This window comes from Myotis nattereri (assembly GCF_964212035.1).
Source record: "Myotis nattereri genome assembly, chromosome: 2".
Classification (NCBI taxonomy): Eukaryota; Metazoa; Chordata; class Mammalia; order Chiroptera; family Vespertilionidae; genus Myotis; species Myotis nattereri.
The window spans coordinates 88367139-88383474 of NC_138076.1; the positions used below are offsets into that span (position 1 = coordinate 88367139).

Here is a 16336-nt window from a genome sequence, read left to right on the forward strand (position 1 = left end):
GAGTGTGACAAAAGTAGGTTTATAGTTGTGTGTTCGTGAAACAGTTTATTCTTGTATTATTATTTATTAATTATTGTATTCTTTTCCATATGAACAACTAAAAACCTACTTTTGCCCCACCCATCATATATGTGGATCTGATTAAAGGATATATATTCAATAACAGTGCTTGAGGGGATCAGTTAATAATTCCCTGTTATTAGAGAAAAGACTCAAAAAGCCTTAACTGTAAAAAGATGAATTAATTTATCTATGATAAAATTAAGAATATATGTTCATCAAAAGATACATTGAAAGAGGACAAAGGCAAGCCATGGAATAAGAGAAGATATTTACCATTTATCATCAACAAAGGACTTGTATCCAGGATTTGTTGTTCCTAGATCATTAAGGAAAAGGAAGATATGCTATGGTTAGCAGTCCCAAGATTGGAGGGAGGGTTCGTGATTAGGAGAAAACAAGAGAAAGGCATCTGGCTGCTGGCAGTTTTTTATTTATTGACGGGATGATGGTTAAGTGTATGTTTGCTTTGTGACAGTTCATTGAACTGTTAAGTTCATGTTTTGTATGTATTTTTTAAGAAGTGTTTTATATCAACAAATAATATCCCTGTCGCCCTAGCCAGTTTGGCTCAGTGGATGGAGCATTGGCCCGTGGAATGAAGGGTCCCTAGTTCTATTCATACCGTGTACCTCGTTTGCAGGCTCCACCCCCACCCTGGTCCAGGTGCTTCTGGGAGGCAACCAATCAGTGTGTCTCTTTCACATCAATGTTTCCTTCTTGTCTCTCCCCCTTCCTGCCACTCTCTCTAAAAATAAATGGGGAAAATATCCTCGGGTAAGGATTAACAATAATAATAACAACAACAATAATAAATAAAAATAAATAATATCCCTGTCTTTCTCAATGTTATAACAGCTTTATTGATATAATTCACACACCATAAATTTGCCCCTTGAAAATATAAAACTCAATGGTTTTTAGTGTATTCATAGAGTTGTGCAACCTCACCACAACCTAATTTCAGAACATTTTCATCATCTCAAAAAGAAACCTTTCCATTTGTATTCACTCCCATTTTCACTCCCCCTATCTCCAGGCAACCACTAATCTACTTTGTTTTTTAAAATCATCTATTCTGACCATTTCATATAAGTAGATTGCTTTCTAACTTTGGAATCAGCTGAGAAACAGACACAGGACTCAAACAGATGAAAATCAAAACACCAATTTTATTGCAAGACTGAGGCTTGGACTCTCCCAAATCAGGCTTTATGGTATTTTGTCCTTCCTTACTCTCCGACCTACCCACCCCAACCAAGTCTAGACCTTGAAAAAGTACTCAGGGAGAGTCTGTCCAGTTCCGAGGAGACTTGCTGATTTATACCCTCTCAGATCCAGCAGTAGGGACAAAAGACAAGGGAGGCAGGTAGTGTGAGTAATTACTTCCAATCTGTATAACTGGAACTCAAATAACCCATAACATTCTTTTTAAGAAATCACAGGGCTTTGAAGAAAATAAGGGAAATTTCCAGGTACTCCTGTTTCCTTGGGGAAAATAGAAATAAGAGGAACAGTTTAATAGAATTAAATAGCAACAGTCAGTAAACACAAAGCCAGGTTACCTTGGGGACAAATGTCCATATAAGTTGGGATCTTGAGAATAAGTAAGTCCATGGCCTGCTGCAGTGGAGAACTAAGCCTGAGGCTCCCACATGAAGCTGGGCGTCCTCCAGGGAAGCTAAAAGGCTCCCACTCAGGTACACCTCCTGGCAGAAGCAAATGCAAATTTTCTCAGAAGGGAAGTGATCCCAACACAGGCCCACAGGATATAATAACATATGAGCTCATAATTTAAAAATAAGTGGGAAATATGCCACCATGAGTAAGGGTGAACAGAAATAACAAACAGCATAGACTCCCAAGGATTTTATGTTTTGGAATTATGAAATAGAGGCTATAAAATGTTTAGGAAGTAAAATATGCTATTTAAAAAAGCACAGAACAAGCAATTATAAAAAATGACCAGGCAGATTTGAAAAGAATCAGAATTTAGAGAAATAAAAATATACTTGTTAAAAAAACTCAGTGGCTGAGTTAAAGCACTGTTTATTAATGGCATGCTATTGGTTTTTTGAGTGGGACAGTCTTTATGGGGTACTGACCCATGAGTGGTGGAACATTTAGCTTCCCTGACAGAGATGACAATGCACATCACAGGCTAAGAATCGACTATTCAATTTATAATGCTGAAAAAATGGTAATGCATATAGAAAAACAATATTGGGTTCTTGCTTTACATGATATAAAAATCAATTATAAAAATATTAAAAACTTAAGTAGAAAAGGTAATTTTTAGATCAAGGGTTTCTGTTTTAGAACAGTTTTCAGTTCACAGAAAAATTCAGGGGAAGATACAGAGAGTCCCATATACCACTTACCCCTACACATGAATGGCTTCCCCCATTATCCAGATCTTCCCCAGAGTGGTACATTTGTTGCAATTGATGAACCAACTTTGACATATCATAACCACGCAAAGTCCATGTTTACATTATAAATTCACTCGTGATGTACATTTTATGGGTTTGGATAAATATATAATGACATGTATGTATCATTATGGCATCATACAGAGTATTTTCACTGCCCTAAAAATCTTCTGTGTTCTACTTATTTTTCCCACACCCTCTCTTCAACCCTTGTCAACCACTTTTTTTTTTTTTTAGCCATAGTTTTGCTTTTTCCAGAATGTCATATAATTAGATCATACAGTATGTCACCTTTTCAGAATAGCTACTTTCTTAGTAATAGGAATTTAAGGTTCCTTCATGTCTTTTCATGGCTTTATAGCCCATTTCTTTTTAGTGCTGAATACGATTACATTGTCTGATGTACATAGTTTATTTATCTGTTCACCTACTGAAGGACATCTTGATTACTTCCAAATAATTTCAGTTATGAATGAAGCTGCTGTAAGCATCTGTGTATATTTTTGTGTGTGGACATATTTTCACTTCTTTTGGATACGTACCAAAGAGCATGACTGCTGGATCATATGGTAAAGAGTATGTCTAGTTTTGTAATAAACTGCCAAACTGTCTTACAAAGTGGCTGTATCATTTTGCACTCCCACCAGCAATGAATATGACTTCCTATTGTTCCACATCCTCTCAGCATTTGGTGTTGTCAGTGTTCTAGATTTTGGCCATTCAAATAGGTGTACAGTGGTATCTTGTTCTTTTAAATGAACTGGTGGTAAACTGTCCAGTGTGTTTAATAGCATTTCTTAAGGCATTGGGCTAATTGTAAGCACTTAGTCCATGCTAGGCACATGTTAGTAGGTAGGTCTTTTATTTATTTATTTTAATCCTCACTCAAGGACTTTTTAAATAGAGAGAGAGAGAGAGAGAGAGAGAGAGAGAGAGAGAGAGAGATAAACATTAATCAGTTGCCTCCTGTATGAGCCAAGACAGGAGATCAAATCCAAAACCTAGGTATATTCCCTGACCAGGAATCAAACTTACCACCTTTTTTAGTGTATGGGACCATGCTCCAACCAACTGAGCCACCCATCCAGGGCAGTATCTTGTTTTAATTTGCATTTCCCTGATGACATATGATGTGGTACATCCTTTCATATGCTTATTTTCCATCTGCATATCTCAATTGCATATTGACTTTTGGATATTCACCTTGTATCCTCCAACCTTGATGTAAATCACTTATTAGTTCCAGGAGGTATTTTTTTCAATTCTTTTCGATTATGTAAACAAAGATCTTTAATTCCTTCCTTCCCAAGCTGTATTCCTTTCCTTGTCTTGTGGCATATAGCTAGAATTTCCACCCTGATGGAGAAGGAGTGGTGAGAGAGGAGGATATTCTGGCCTTGTACCTGATTGTGTTGGAAAGCTCAGAGTGCCTCACCATTAAGTATGATGTTATTTGTAGATATTATTTTTATTTCTGTTTTTTGTTAACACCCAAGGAAATTTTTTAAAAAATCTTCATTGTTGAGAATATTAATACATGTTCCCCTTTCCCCCCCATAACCCTCCTCTACTGGTTCGCGCCCCACCCCAGGCCTTTACCACCCTGTTGTCTGTGTCCATAGGTAATGCATATATGCATGTATGATCTTTGTTTAACCCCTTCCACCACTGCCCTTCCCCCTTCCCCTGAGAGTCGTCAGTCTGTTCCATGTATCCATGCCTCTGGTTCTATTTTATTCATCTGTTTATTTTGTTCATTAGATTTATTGTTCATTTATTTTGATTTTTAGATTCAATTGTTGATATGTATTTATTGCCATTTTATTGTTCGTATTTTTTATCTTTTTCTTCTCCTCCTCCTCCTCCTTCTCATCCTTGTCCTCCTCCTCCTCCTTCATCTTCTTAAAGAACACCCTTCAGTTGCTCTGATTGGGTATTTTTTTGCTTCTTCATACTCCAAACCATTGATTTGATTCTTGGAATCCTCTACTCTACTGTTGAATTTCTGTAAATTATTCTCTATTTTAGTTAGTGTATGCTTAATTTCTGACTGGTTCTTTTTCATGTCTGACATTCTCACTAAGATCCTTGAAAGTCTCACTGTCCCTTGAGGCTCTCATTAAATCCCTTGAAGTTCTCATTAAGCAACCTTGTAACCATTGTTTTGGACTCTATCCAGTAGTTTGCCTGCTTGCATTACTTTCATTTGTGACATGTTTCTTTGTCTCTGCATTTTGGCTGCTTCCCTGTGTTTGTTTTTAAGTATTAGGTGGAGCTGCTATGTCTCCTGGACTTAGTAGAGTGGCCTGTGTAGTAGGTGTCCTGTAAGGCCCAGTGACTCAGCCTCCCCACAGTCACCTGAGCCGAGCACTGTAGGTGCGCCCCTGTGTGGGCTGTGTGCACAGTCTTGTTGTAGTTGCTGTTGGCATCACTGGGAGGAATTGATCTCCAGGCCAATTGGCTATGAGGACCAGCCATGTCTACAAGGGAAGAGCTGCTGTGCAGGGGATACTTCTATAGAGCAGGACTTGCTTCAGTAGGGCTTAGGTGTGCACTGAATCTGCCCCTTGAGTGTGTCACTTGTGGATGAGTAGAGTTGTAATCTGTTATGGTCTGAAGCTGTCTGGGGCCTCCCAGGACGTGCAAAGTCAGCCACTACCTGGAGCCACCTGGCAGGAGCTACAGAGAGATCTGTAGATAGCTGCTATTTGTATTGGGCTAGGAAGTACCCAGGTGAGGCCAAACTGTGAAGCAAGGTAGGCTGGTGCTAGTGCCAGGTCTTGGGCCTCTTGTTGATAGGTTTGGGCCATGCTGACACCAACTGCTATTTGTTTGAGAGATTTTTAGGAAAGGCTAAAGCCTGAGCCAGGACAGGCCATTCATATGGAAAAGCTGCAGCAAACAGCTTAGGTGGTGCTGCAAATTGGATGGGGTGGGGTCTCAGGGAATCACCTTGACAGAGTGAACAGTATGAGCCAGGCTGATGGAAACTCAAATATGGCTGCCAGTCAGTTCTGAGGCAGGGGAGGTCCCAGTACAGGAACAATGACCCCTGTGAGCACCCACATCAACAAGCTAAAAAAACAAAAATCTTATGATCATATGGATACAGAAAAGCATTTGACAAAATTCAACACCAAAGAGTCATGATAAAAACTCTCAGTAAATTAAGAATAAAGAATATCTACAGCTCTGGCCAGTGTAGTTCAGTGGTTAGAGTGTCAGTCTGAAGGGTCATGGGTTCGATTCCCAGTCAAGGGCATGTACCTGTGTTATAGGTTCGACTCCTGGTCCCAATGGGGGCACATGTAGGAGGCAACCAATCCATGTGTCTCTCTGATATCAATGTTTCTCTCTCTCTCTCCCCCTCTCTCTCCCTTCCACTCTCTTTAAAAATCTATGGGAAAAAATTTTGTTGGTTCTTTTTTTTTTATGTGGTTTTTTTAAAAAATAAATCTTTATTGTTCAGATTATTACAGTTGTTCCTATTTTCTCCCCATAACTCCCCTCCACCCAGTTCCCACCCCACCCCCCTGGCCTTACCCTCCCCACCACTGTCCTCATCCGTAGGTGTACAATTTTTGTCCAGTCTCTTCCTGCACCCCCCACACTCCCTTCCCCCTGAGAATTGTCAGTCCACTCCCTTTCTATGCCCCTGATTCTATTATAGTCACCAGTTTATTCTCTTAATCAGATTCTTTATTCACTTGATTTTTAGATTCACTTGTTGATAGATATGCATTTATTGTCACTTTGTTGTTCATAATTTTTACCTTTACCTTTTTCTTCTTCTTCCTCTTCTTAAAGAATACCCTTCAGCATTTCATATTATACTTGTTTGGCAGTGATGAACTCCTTTAGCTTTTCCTTATCTGTGAAGCTCTTTATCTGACCTTCAGTTCTGAATGATAGCTTAGCTGTATAAAGTAATCTTGGTTGTAGGTTCTTGACATTCATCACTTTGAATATTTCTTGCCACTCCCTTCTGGCCTGCAAAGTTTCTGTTGAGAAATCAGCTGACAGTCATATGGGTACTCTCTTGTATGTAACTGACTTTCTTTCTCTGGCTGCTTTTAAGATTCTCTCTTTGTCTTTTGCTCTTGGCATTTTAATTATGATGTGTCTTGGTGTGGTCCTCTTTGGATTCCTTTTGTTTGGGGTTCTCTGCGCTTGCTGGACTTGTAAGTCTATTTCTTTCACCAGGTAGGGGAAGTTTTCTGTCATTATTTCCTCAAATAGGTTTTCAGCATCTTGCTCTCTCTCTTCTTCTGGCACCCCTATAATTCGGATGTTGGTACACTTGAAGCTGTCCCAGAGGCTCCTTACACTATCTTCGTATTTTTGGATTCTTTTGTCATTTTGCTTTTCTGGTTGGGTGTTTTTTGCTTCTTCGCATTTCAAATCTTTGACTTGATTCTTGTGCTCCTCTGTTCTGCTGTCGGGAGTCTGTATAATATTCTTTATTTCAGTCAGTGTACGCTTAATTTCTAGTTGGTCCTTTATCACAACATCAAGGGCCTCACTAGATTTCTTGAGGATCTTGCTACATTTATTGGCGGTCTCACCAGTCTTTTCGAGGGCCTTACTAAATTTATCGGCAGCTAGACAGTTCTTGAAACACCTTAAAAGTGTGGTTTTGAACTCTATATCCAGCAGTTTGCTTTCCTCCATTTCTGTCATTTGTGTCCTGTTTCTTTGTCTCCGCATTTTTTTATGCTTTCTTGGTGCACCCCCTTGTGGTCTTTGTGCACAGTCTTGTTGTAGTCAATGCTTGATTGTTGTAGGTAACACTGGGGGGTATTTGACCTCCAGGCCAATTGGCTGTGAGAATCAGCTGTGTCTGCAGTTGGAGAACTTCTGTCCTGATCTCTAGGGAGGTGCTAATCTAGCCTCTGCCTGAGGCTAACCAGCAAATGCCTCCATGCAAGGCGTGGGGGGGCGAGTCCCAGGGGAGCAACAGGGTGGGCAGAGCGAGCAGTTATGGCTGCTCTCAGCCCTGCCTTCAGAGGCTCTGCTTCTCAGTGTCCCAGCAATTGCTGCAAATACATCGGAGAGAAAGCTGCCCTCAAGTTCCAACCGATGCCAGACAGTCCCGCTTCTCCTGTTTGAGTCTGGGTCCCCAGAGACTCGCCCGGAACTGGATCTCAGAGCCTGAGACTCCCTCCCGATTGAAAAAGACAACCGCGCCCTCAGCCACCAGTCCACTCCGCATGCACCTCCGCACCTTAGTATTTTACCTCCGCACCTTAGTATTTTACCTCCACCCTGCGCCTCCTCTGAGTCTCGGTATGCTTTTCTCTTTCCTTCTAGTTGTAGAATTTCCACTCAGCCAGCCTTCCTGTGGTTCTGGGTGATGTCCGTTTCGTCTTTTAGTTGTACTTTTGAAGTGGTTGTTTGAGGTAGCAAACTCCGGTGTTTACCTATGCAGCCATCTTGGTTTCTCCTGGTCTGTTCTTTTTTTAATCAGGAGGGATATCTCATCTGCAGAGACCTCCCATGAGAAGCAAGGGATCCCAGCCCTACATTAGACTGCCAGCCCAGGGTCCCAGAGGTGGGAAGAGAAATCCCTGTAACTTTGGGCTGTAAAAACCAGTGAGGATTGTGGCTGAGTGACATGGAGGCTCCTGGAGATCCAGCAGTTCCCCTTAGAAGGTTGGCACATGAACTTACATGATCCCACTTCCTCTGAGCTCCAACACTGGGATGACAGCTTTGGGAGATCCAGGGACACACAGGGAGGCACTGGATTGCCTGGCATGAACTTGGGGGTGGCTAAAAGAGAATGCCTGAATTTCCAGCCATCTCTCCCTGGCAGACAATAACCCTGCTGCTTTTCACAGCCAGATGTTATGTGGGTACCTTTCTCAGTTCTGGTGCTCTCTGCTGGGGGGCTCAGCTTGGGGATTAGATCCCAGAGTTCTCAGTGGCAACCTCCCACAGCTGAGATATCCCTCTGGAACTTAAGTTGCTGTGGGAGCCCAGCCAGCCCTTTCACACCTCTGCCCCACCTACTAGTCTCTGTGCGGTATCCACTTTTGGTCCTCGGTTATCAGGGTTCTTTCCAGCATGTCTTCTGCTGATTATTCATGAAGTTTTTCTGTATTTTATTGTAATTCTGGTTTGGTCCTGGAAGCATGTCTGTGTAGCATCCACTTACTCCGCTGCCGTTTTTAATTTCCTCTGCAATTCTATTAATTTTGCCTCCTGTAGTTTAATACTATGTTATTAGGTGGATATACATTAAAGATTATTATGTCTTCTTAGAGAAGATAAAATAATGCCTTTATCATTATGTAATACCTTTCTTTATCCCTGATAACTTTCCTTGCTTTTAAGTCTGCTCTGTCTGAAAATAATGTAGCTACTCCTGCTTTCTTTTGAGTAGTGTTACCATGTATATTTTTCTCCATCCATTTACTCTTTCTGTCTCGCTCTCTCTCTCTCTCTCTCTCTCTCTCTCTCTCTCTATATATATATATATATATATATATATATATATATATGTGTGTGTGTGTGTGTGTGTGTGTGTGTGTGTGTGTGTGTAATTTATTTTAGAGGTCCCACCCTACAATTGTCAGTTGTTAAACACCCAAGGCTTTTCCACTCTGGTGATCTTCTATTCCTGGCCCATCGTCCTTGCTGTACTCATGTCTGTCTAACTACCTACCACACTTAAACATGGATGGATCTTAAAAATAGAATGTTGAATGAAAAATCAAGTTGCAGAAGACTAAAATACATTAGGATACGGTTTCCTATATAATGTTTAAAAGGAAACCAAATAGCCCAGCTGGTTGTTGCTCAGTGGTTGAACGTCAACCCATGCGTTGACCCATGAACCAGGAGGGCACATGCCCGGGTTGCAGGCTCAATCCCCAGTTGAGGGCATGCAGGAGGCAGCCGATCAATGATTCTCTTTCATCATTGATGTCTCTATCTCTCTCTCCCTCGCGCTTCTTTCTGAAATCAATAAAAACATTTTTTTAATTAAAAAAAAGGAAGCCAAGAAAGGAGGACCTATGTAATACCTTCAACAATAAAGATTAAAATAAATAAATAAATATTTTTTAAAAAGGAAGCCAATACTGTATTGTTTAGTATATATGGTAAAATTACTTTTAAGAAGCAATGGGAAATAGGATTCGGGATAGCAGTTACTTTTGAATGGGGTGAAAGAGGGATGGGATTAGATTGGGGAGCATACAGAAGTAATTTTGTTTTAGTTTTTGGGGGGTGGTCTTGAATATACATTTTATTATTAGGCATTAAAATTTCCATCTGTGTTATATATATTCTTTTTTAAGAGAGGGGGTAGGCTTTCCCAATCTGCCTCCAGACGGCAAGACTGCGCCCTCCTGATCAGGTGTCCTTATGGCTAAGAAAACAGAGCAGAGCAGAAAACACAGGCTTGGAGGGCAAGCAGGTCCCTGGAAAGACGGGAAGCAGCGGGGCGGGAGAAGCTTTTGGAGATGATGGATATGGTCACCACATTGAATTAAGTGATGGTTTCTGGGATGTATACTAATATCAAAACTTATCAAATTGTACTCTTTAAACATGCAATTTCTCATACCAATTACGCTCTTAAAATCAAAAGACGGGGAGAGGTTGAAGCCAACCTCTTCTCCCATCCGAGCAACGAGCTCGGCCTGACTCCCTTCCAGTGGAGGAGTGTGGGAACTGCGGAGCCTTCCCTCGTACTCTGTGCTCCACAGGCTGTTCCCTCACCTCCTTAAAGGAGAAGGAGGTGCATTTTGTTTCTTCCCAGCTAATAAAAGGAACAAATTTTCCCCCAAAAATGTTTGATGGATGTTTGGCCTTACACTGTTGTGAGCCCATTTTTTTAAAGCTTAGATACTGTATTACCTGAGTGAGTTATCTGGAATCCGTCTTCAACCGTTGAGCATGTTAAGATAATGAATATTCCTTTTTAACTTAAGCATTATTTTGATCTTGCAACCTATATGACTTTAACGAATGCAAACATATTTGAAGTGAAGTTTTCCTGACGTTATTATTCTTGAACACCAGATGGTGTGGTGCGACCCATCCCTCCGAATGAAGAAATGCACCCACACAAGAAGCTGTGTCTTGGAAACCACTGAGGAGACCTGTCTGAACTGGAGTGAAGACGTCAAGAATTTTCATTGCACTTTAAAAAGTCAGCCTTGTTAACTCAGACAATAAGGGCGGATTTTGCAAGTAGTTGAAAAGAATCTGGGAATGCTAATTTATTACTAGCATATGAATGACATTAATGATAATATTTTGAGATTTGTTTTCCGGAATATAGTTCTGTGCTCTTTTATTACACTAAATGGGGTACCAGTAGTAGAGGCATAGTGAGACCAGCTTGATTGCCCACGGGACTGGTTTCTCCCTGTTTGCTTTATATTCGCCCGTCTAAATGGGGCTGTGGTTCACTGGAGGTCACATCTCAGCAGAGAAATACACATCTTTTAAGAAACATTAATTCCCTTGGATTACAACGGTGACAATCATAAAATGCTCCAAGGATTTTATTTTAAACAACCTGGCCATTTTATTTTAAGTATGTTTTTATTGATTTTAGAGAGAGGAAGGGAGAGAGAAGAGTAGAAACATCAGTGATGAGAGAGAATCATTGATTGGCTGCTTCCTGCACACCTGCTACTGGGAATCGAGCCTGCAAACTGTACCCCGACCGAGAATCGAATTGGTGACCTCCTGGTTCATGGATGAACATTCAACCGTTGAGCCAACCTGGCCATTAAAATCAATTTTTTTAAAATCCTCACCCAAGGATATGTTTTCCATTGAGAGTGGAAAGGAAGTGGGGAGTAGAAAGAGAGGAGAGAGAGAGAGAGAGAGAGAGAGAGAGAGAGAGAGAGAGAGAGAGAGAGAGAAACATCAATGTGAGAGAGACATTGATATATCCAACCAAGTATCAAACCTGTAACCTAGGTATGTGCCCTTGACGAGAATTGAACCTGTGACCCTTCGATGTTAGGGTTGACATTCTAACCACTGGGCATGCCAGCCAGGGCCAACCTGGCCATTTTAAAGAGCCATTGTATGAATCACTAAAAGTTCACATTTATACCCAAAGCTTTCTAATAACCAGAATTTATTTAAGATTGAATCACATAAATGAAGTTAGTGGACCTTGTCTGCATTACTAGAAGTATATTTTTTAAAAGGTTATTAATTTTTCTTAAGTTTTTCATATGTAGAAATCATAGTGATTTGTTGGACTACAGTGGTATATTACTGATTTAGGATAGCAATAGGAAAATATTATTTTGAGACAGTATTACTATTTGATAGCACTTATTCCTGAAATCACTAGCAATGAATTTTCAATTTGGTTATGATTTTAACAGAGAAGAAATAGTTTGGAATATTGAAACTAGCTTTTTAGAATTCTGTTCATAATAATGACCATTTTCCCTCCACATAATTAACACCAAGTGTCTCATGGCTTTGAATTCAAGGCCTTTCAAAAACATTTGCAATCATTAAGCATACTGACAGTCCTGAAAGTAAACTTATGGTCATTTCAGTTACATCATTCCAACTGCTCTTCAGGAATCAAATCAACTCTCTCTCTCTCTCTCTCTCTCTCTCTCTCTCTCTCTCTCTCTAAGAAATTTTCAGAAAATTACTTCAAAGATGAAGGTTCCTGCTTTGTACTTTCCTACAGTTAGAGAGGGAGCTGCAGTGGCCCGTGGCCCTCAGGCCCGTGGCAGGCCGTGCTGAGGAACTATTCCCCTGGCGACAGAGAGGTAACCAGGCTTGGCTCTGCTGATGTCCCTTCCTGTCCATGACCCCACGTGGCTTCACAAGGCCTCTGCTGGTTCCTCAGAATTGCACAGGACAATCCGAATCCTGACCAGATGCTCTTGCTTGTACAGAAGGCTGTTTAGTTCCACTGGGAGTTCAAAGAAGTCATAGCAGGCAGTTGAGAACTGTCAGCATTTTTACACAAGGTGTAGGGCATGGAATAGGGCGGGAGGGAGAAGAGGTGCCCTTAGAGATAACCATTGGTTAAGCTCTTCTTTAATATTTATCAATATGCAAACAGATTTGTTTATATCCCCAGTTGCTTTCGTACACTAATTAGATGTACTTAAAAGTTTTCTTGGATTTGTTGTTTTACTAATATGTTACCTCCATCAAATGTTTTATTAATCAGTCAGTATTTTGTAAGACCCAACCAAAAGCCTGGAATACTGCCAGGTTTATGGATTTATTGTTGGGTGTTGGAGGGGGGTGGATATCAGAAGATACATACAAATGGGAGAAACATACAAAAGGGAAAAGCTATGATTCGGAAATGGAAAATTGATATTTCCATAGCACTATTAAAATGGTCATGATAATGCCATTTTTTTCTGTACAACTGGTCAGACTTCAGAATTTATTGAGAATTTACTATGTAGTACCAGAAGGTAAGCTCTATGAGGCAGGGAGATAGATAGATAGATAGATAGATAGATAGATAGATAGATAGATAGATAGATAGATGATAGATACAGGGTTTTTTTAAACTGCTGAATCCAGTGCCTACAACAGTGCCTGGCACATAATGGGCATTCAGTATTTGTTTACTGATTGAATGACTGCTGGACACTGGCCAGACTGGCGATGAGATGTGTAAGAAATTCTCCCTGCCCTCAAGAAGCTCACAGTCTAGTGAAGGATACAAATATGTGACCAAGTAATAGAGAACAATTATCAGAATGTGGTCCCTGCCCCAACGGGTTGGCATAACCTGGGGACTTGTTAGAAATGCACCTTCTTAGGGCTCATCCAGACCTTAAATCAGACACACGCTGGGGGGTGGGGCCGGGCAGTCTGTTGTCTTCGCAGGGCCTCCAGGTGATTCTGATGAGCTTCACGGCTGAGAACCACCCAGTGGATGTAGGTAAGGAGCAGTGCCAGGGCCTCGTCAAGCAGGACTAGCAAAAGTTTTTCCATTTTTAGTTTTGCTTTTAATGTAAGTGCACTTGTTGACAGAGTGGCTGATTTTAACATGTATGTTGTAGTAATAGATTCAAGGATTTCCATTATTGAAAATTTAGTTATTTTAGTAAAATTACACCTACACATTTAAAATGATCAAATAGTTCATTAAACCTAACTTTGAAACAATAGTCCCCCCCTTACCCCAACCCTCCCCAGAGGCAATCAGGTTTGACTATTCTAGCTGATTCTTTTGTATTTATCTCCAAAACTCCAAATAATGTCTATATTTTCCCTTAGTAGTTTTTCAGTTTTAGGCTTTTATATTTTGAATTTCCATTGTGGAAGGCTTTCTTTCACTTCAGTCTCCTCTCCACACACTTCCATCTTCCGACTATTGTTACACTTTTATTTTGGTTGCATCAATATTCAATGTAAATGCTGTTCACAGTTTGTTATATTGTGCACTATGATTATTTTTCCTTTCCTTATTGAACTTATTTTCCTGAATTTAAAAATTGTATTTTTGCGGTAGGGGTTGGGTTTTTAAAATTGTATTATTAATCTATAGCCAAACTCTTCTCCCAATTGTGTAACCTTCTCTCAGTGCATTCAATACATTAGGTATCCTAAAAAAAAAATCCTTGTACCTTCTATCTAAAAAAGCCTCTGACTACCTCTAGTCTGGACTGATTGTTACTACACTTGGTGCACAGGTGTCTTCTGGCTCTCCCTCATACGTATCTTGGGGATCCCTGTTTCCTGGGATCCATTTTTTCTTTCTCAGTTTGGTGGGGCATACCTTTCAGAAGATTCCTGAGAAAGGGCACATGGTGGTAGGATGTCCTTCAGATAAGATTATTATTGGGAACAGTTATGATATTGTGATGTCTGTAGTTTTTATTTTATTCTCACATTTAATTGGTAGTTCGATTGGCTATAGAATTGTAGATTGAGAATAATTTTCCCTCCGAATTGTGAAGGCATTGTTTTATGATTGTTGTTACTCTACTAGAATGAGTTCCAAGGTTTGGGTTGAAACCCTACGTAGAGTGAGTTCCTCAGCACTAGGTAGTCTGGGACGGTGTGGCCTCCTGGGACTTGCAGAGCCTCCTGGGGCTTCACATTCTCAAGCACAGCTTCCCAAATGCTGCCATTGCGCCCTCTGTTCTCTTTGCCTGTAGGCTTATGTTTCAAACAAAACAGAAATCCTCAGCTTTCATTATAATGATTTTTGTGGGAAAACAGGTAAATGTATATGCTCACTTCTCCATTTTTGTAATTTCTGTAATGTTTTGGCTTTAAGCATCCAATTCTTTTCCCGTGGTTATTTTAAACATTGTAAATCATATATTTAGTGCAAACAGCCACCTCATAATGTCACTATGCGTATTTTCCTTAGGGATAAGCCCCAAAAATGTTGTGCCAGAGGAGTACGTGTTCTTGCCACGGGCGGTTTTTAAGATTTGATGGAGACAAGGAATACTTAAAAAATGCATGCTTTCTGAAAAACAACATATGGGGATAAAGAGTTAAATCTTGTTTGACATCACTATGGCATTTAGATGTTTTTCCATTTGTTATTTCTGATTTCATGTTTTAAAGGCTTTATTTACCTGGCTTACTGTGTATTTTGGTTCTAGTGTTTAACTCTCATCTCTGCTTGCAGTGGTCCACTAGGCGATTTCAAGATCAAGTTTAATTTAGACTCAGTTTATTAACCTGGGTGCGGAGGGCTCCTCCAGCACCTCCCAACTGTTTACCTTGGGCATTGCCTACTGAGCTCCCCATGGCGCTTAATTATTTATCCTATGAACATCTTTGACAATAACTCAAAATATGAAAATATCATTGGTAAGGGGCTGCTGCCAAATTTTTAAAAATCTTTTATGATACATTTGAGTGTAGTTTCAATATGCAAAAATCAAATTCATGAAATTTTAGTTATCTGTAAAGATTATGTACAGTGGAAAGGTAGTGAAGAGCTATAGTCTGTCTGGTTTTACAAAGGTACCATCAAGCCTCTGTTTCTTATGTGATGATAGAAAGAACTCATTAGTAAACGACTAGTGAGTTTACATACATACCAATATGTAGCAGAGTTTTAATTTTATTTTACCACTTAGTGTTACAACCTTTGTTTCTATAAGGGTGACTATAGCCCAGCAAGTAACTGCTCCTGCAGTCCCCTCCCGCCTGTCTTGGCCGAATCTTTTCACTTTGGTCATCTTTATTTATGGAGCAGTGAATGGTACCAAGGCTCTTCTTTATAAACCTGAACTTTATCTTTAGTGACACTAAGACACACGCATTGCTCCTAATTTTCCTGAATGTTTATTTCTAAACCCCTCTAACACGTAGGAGAGAGAAGGAAGGGAGCCCCTGTGGGGACAGAAGCCCCTTGGTGAGTGTAGCACAGGGTAATTTGTTGAGGAAAACACATGTATCCCAGAAGGACATGAGCTAGGACTCTCCTGGAATATCTCTCCTCACACATACCCCCCCATCCACGTTAGATGTTAAGGCAGTTATGTTATTGCAAGTTTCTCCTTCAGCAATTAGGTCCGGGTCAAGGTGAACAAGGGAGAAGCCTTGGTTCATGGCAGTGCTAATGCCCACACCTAAAGGGCAGACCCCCAGGGCCCAAGGTGGCCAAGGCGCCTGTTTGCTACAGAGCACGTGCAAACAGGACAGGCTCTTCCCGGTGAGCCGGGGGGGGGGGGGGGGGGGGGAAGGGGGGGGAGGGGCGGGGGGGGGGGGCTTGAATAGCTTGAAGTACCTTGTGCAGTCTGATGTGCACAATCCCAGGGTTTAAAAAAAGCAGGAGTTAAGCCAAAACACTCGAATGTACTGCCATTAAATCTCAAGAAATGTAAGCCAGTGAGTGGAGCGCTCCTATT

At 40.7% G+C, this 16336-nt stretch overlaps 1 protein-coding gene across 1 annotated transcript in view; it reads left to right on the forward strand.

Annotated features, from left to right (window-relative positions):
- CDADC1 (cytidine and dCMP deaminase domain containing 1) overlaps positions 1-10962 on the forward strand; it is a 71401-nt gene extending 60439 nt beyond the window's left edge. Inside the window, exon 10 of the mRNA XM_081082787.1 lies at positions 10524-10962. Coding sequence (XP_080938913.1) covers positions 10524-10597 — 74 coding nt within the window. The 3' untranslated portion in view covers positions 10598-10962. The remainder of the gene's footprint in view (positions 1-10523) is intronic.
- The last annotated feature ends 5374 nt before the right edge of the window (positions 10963-16336 follow it).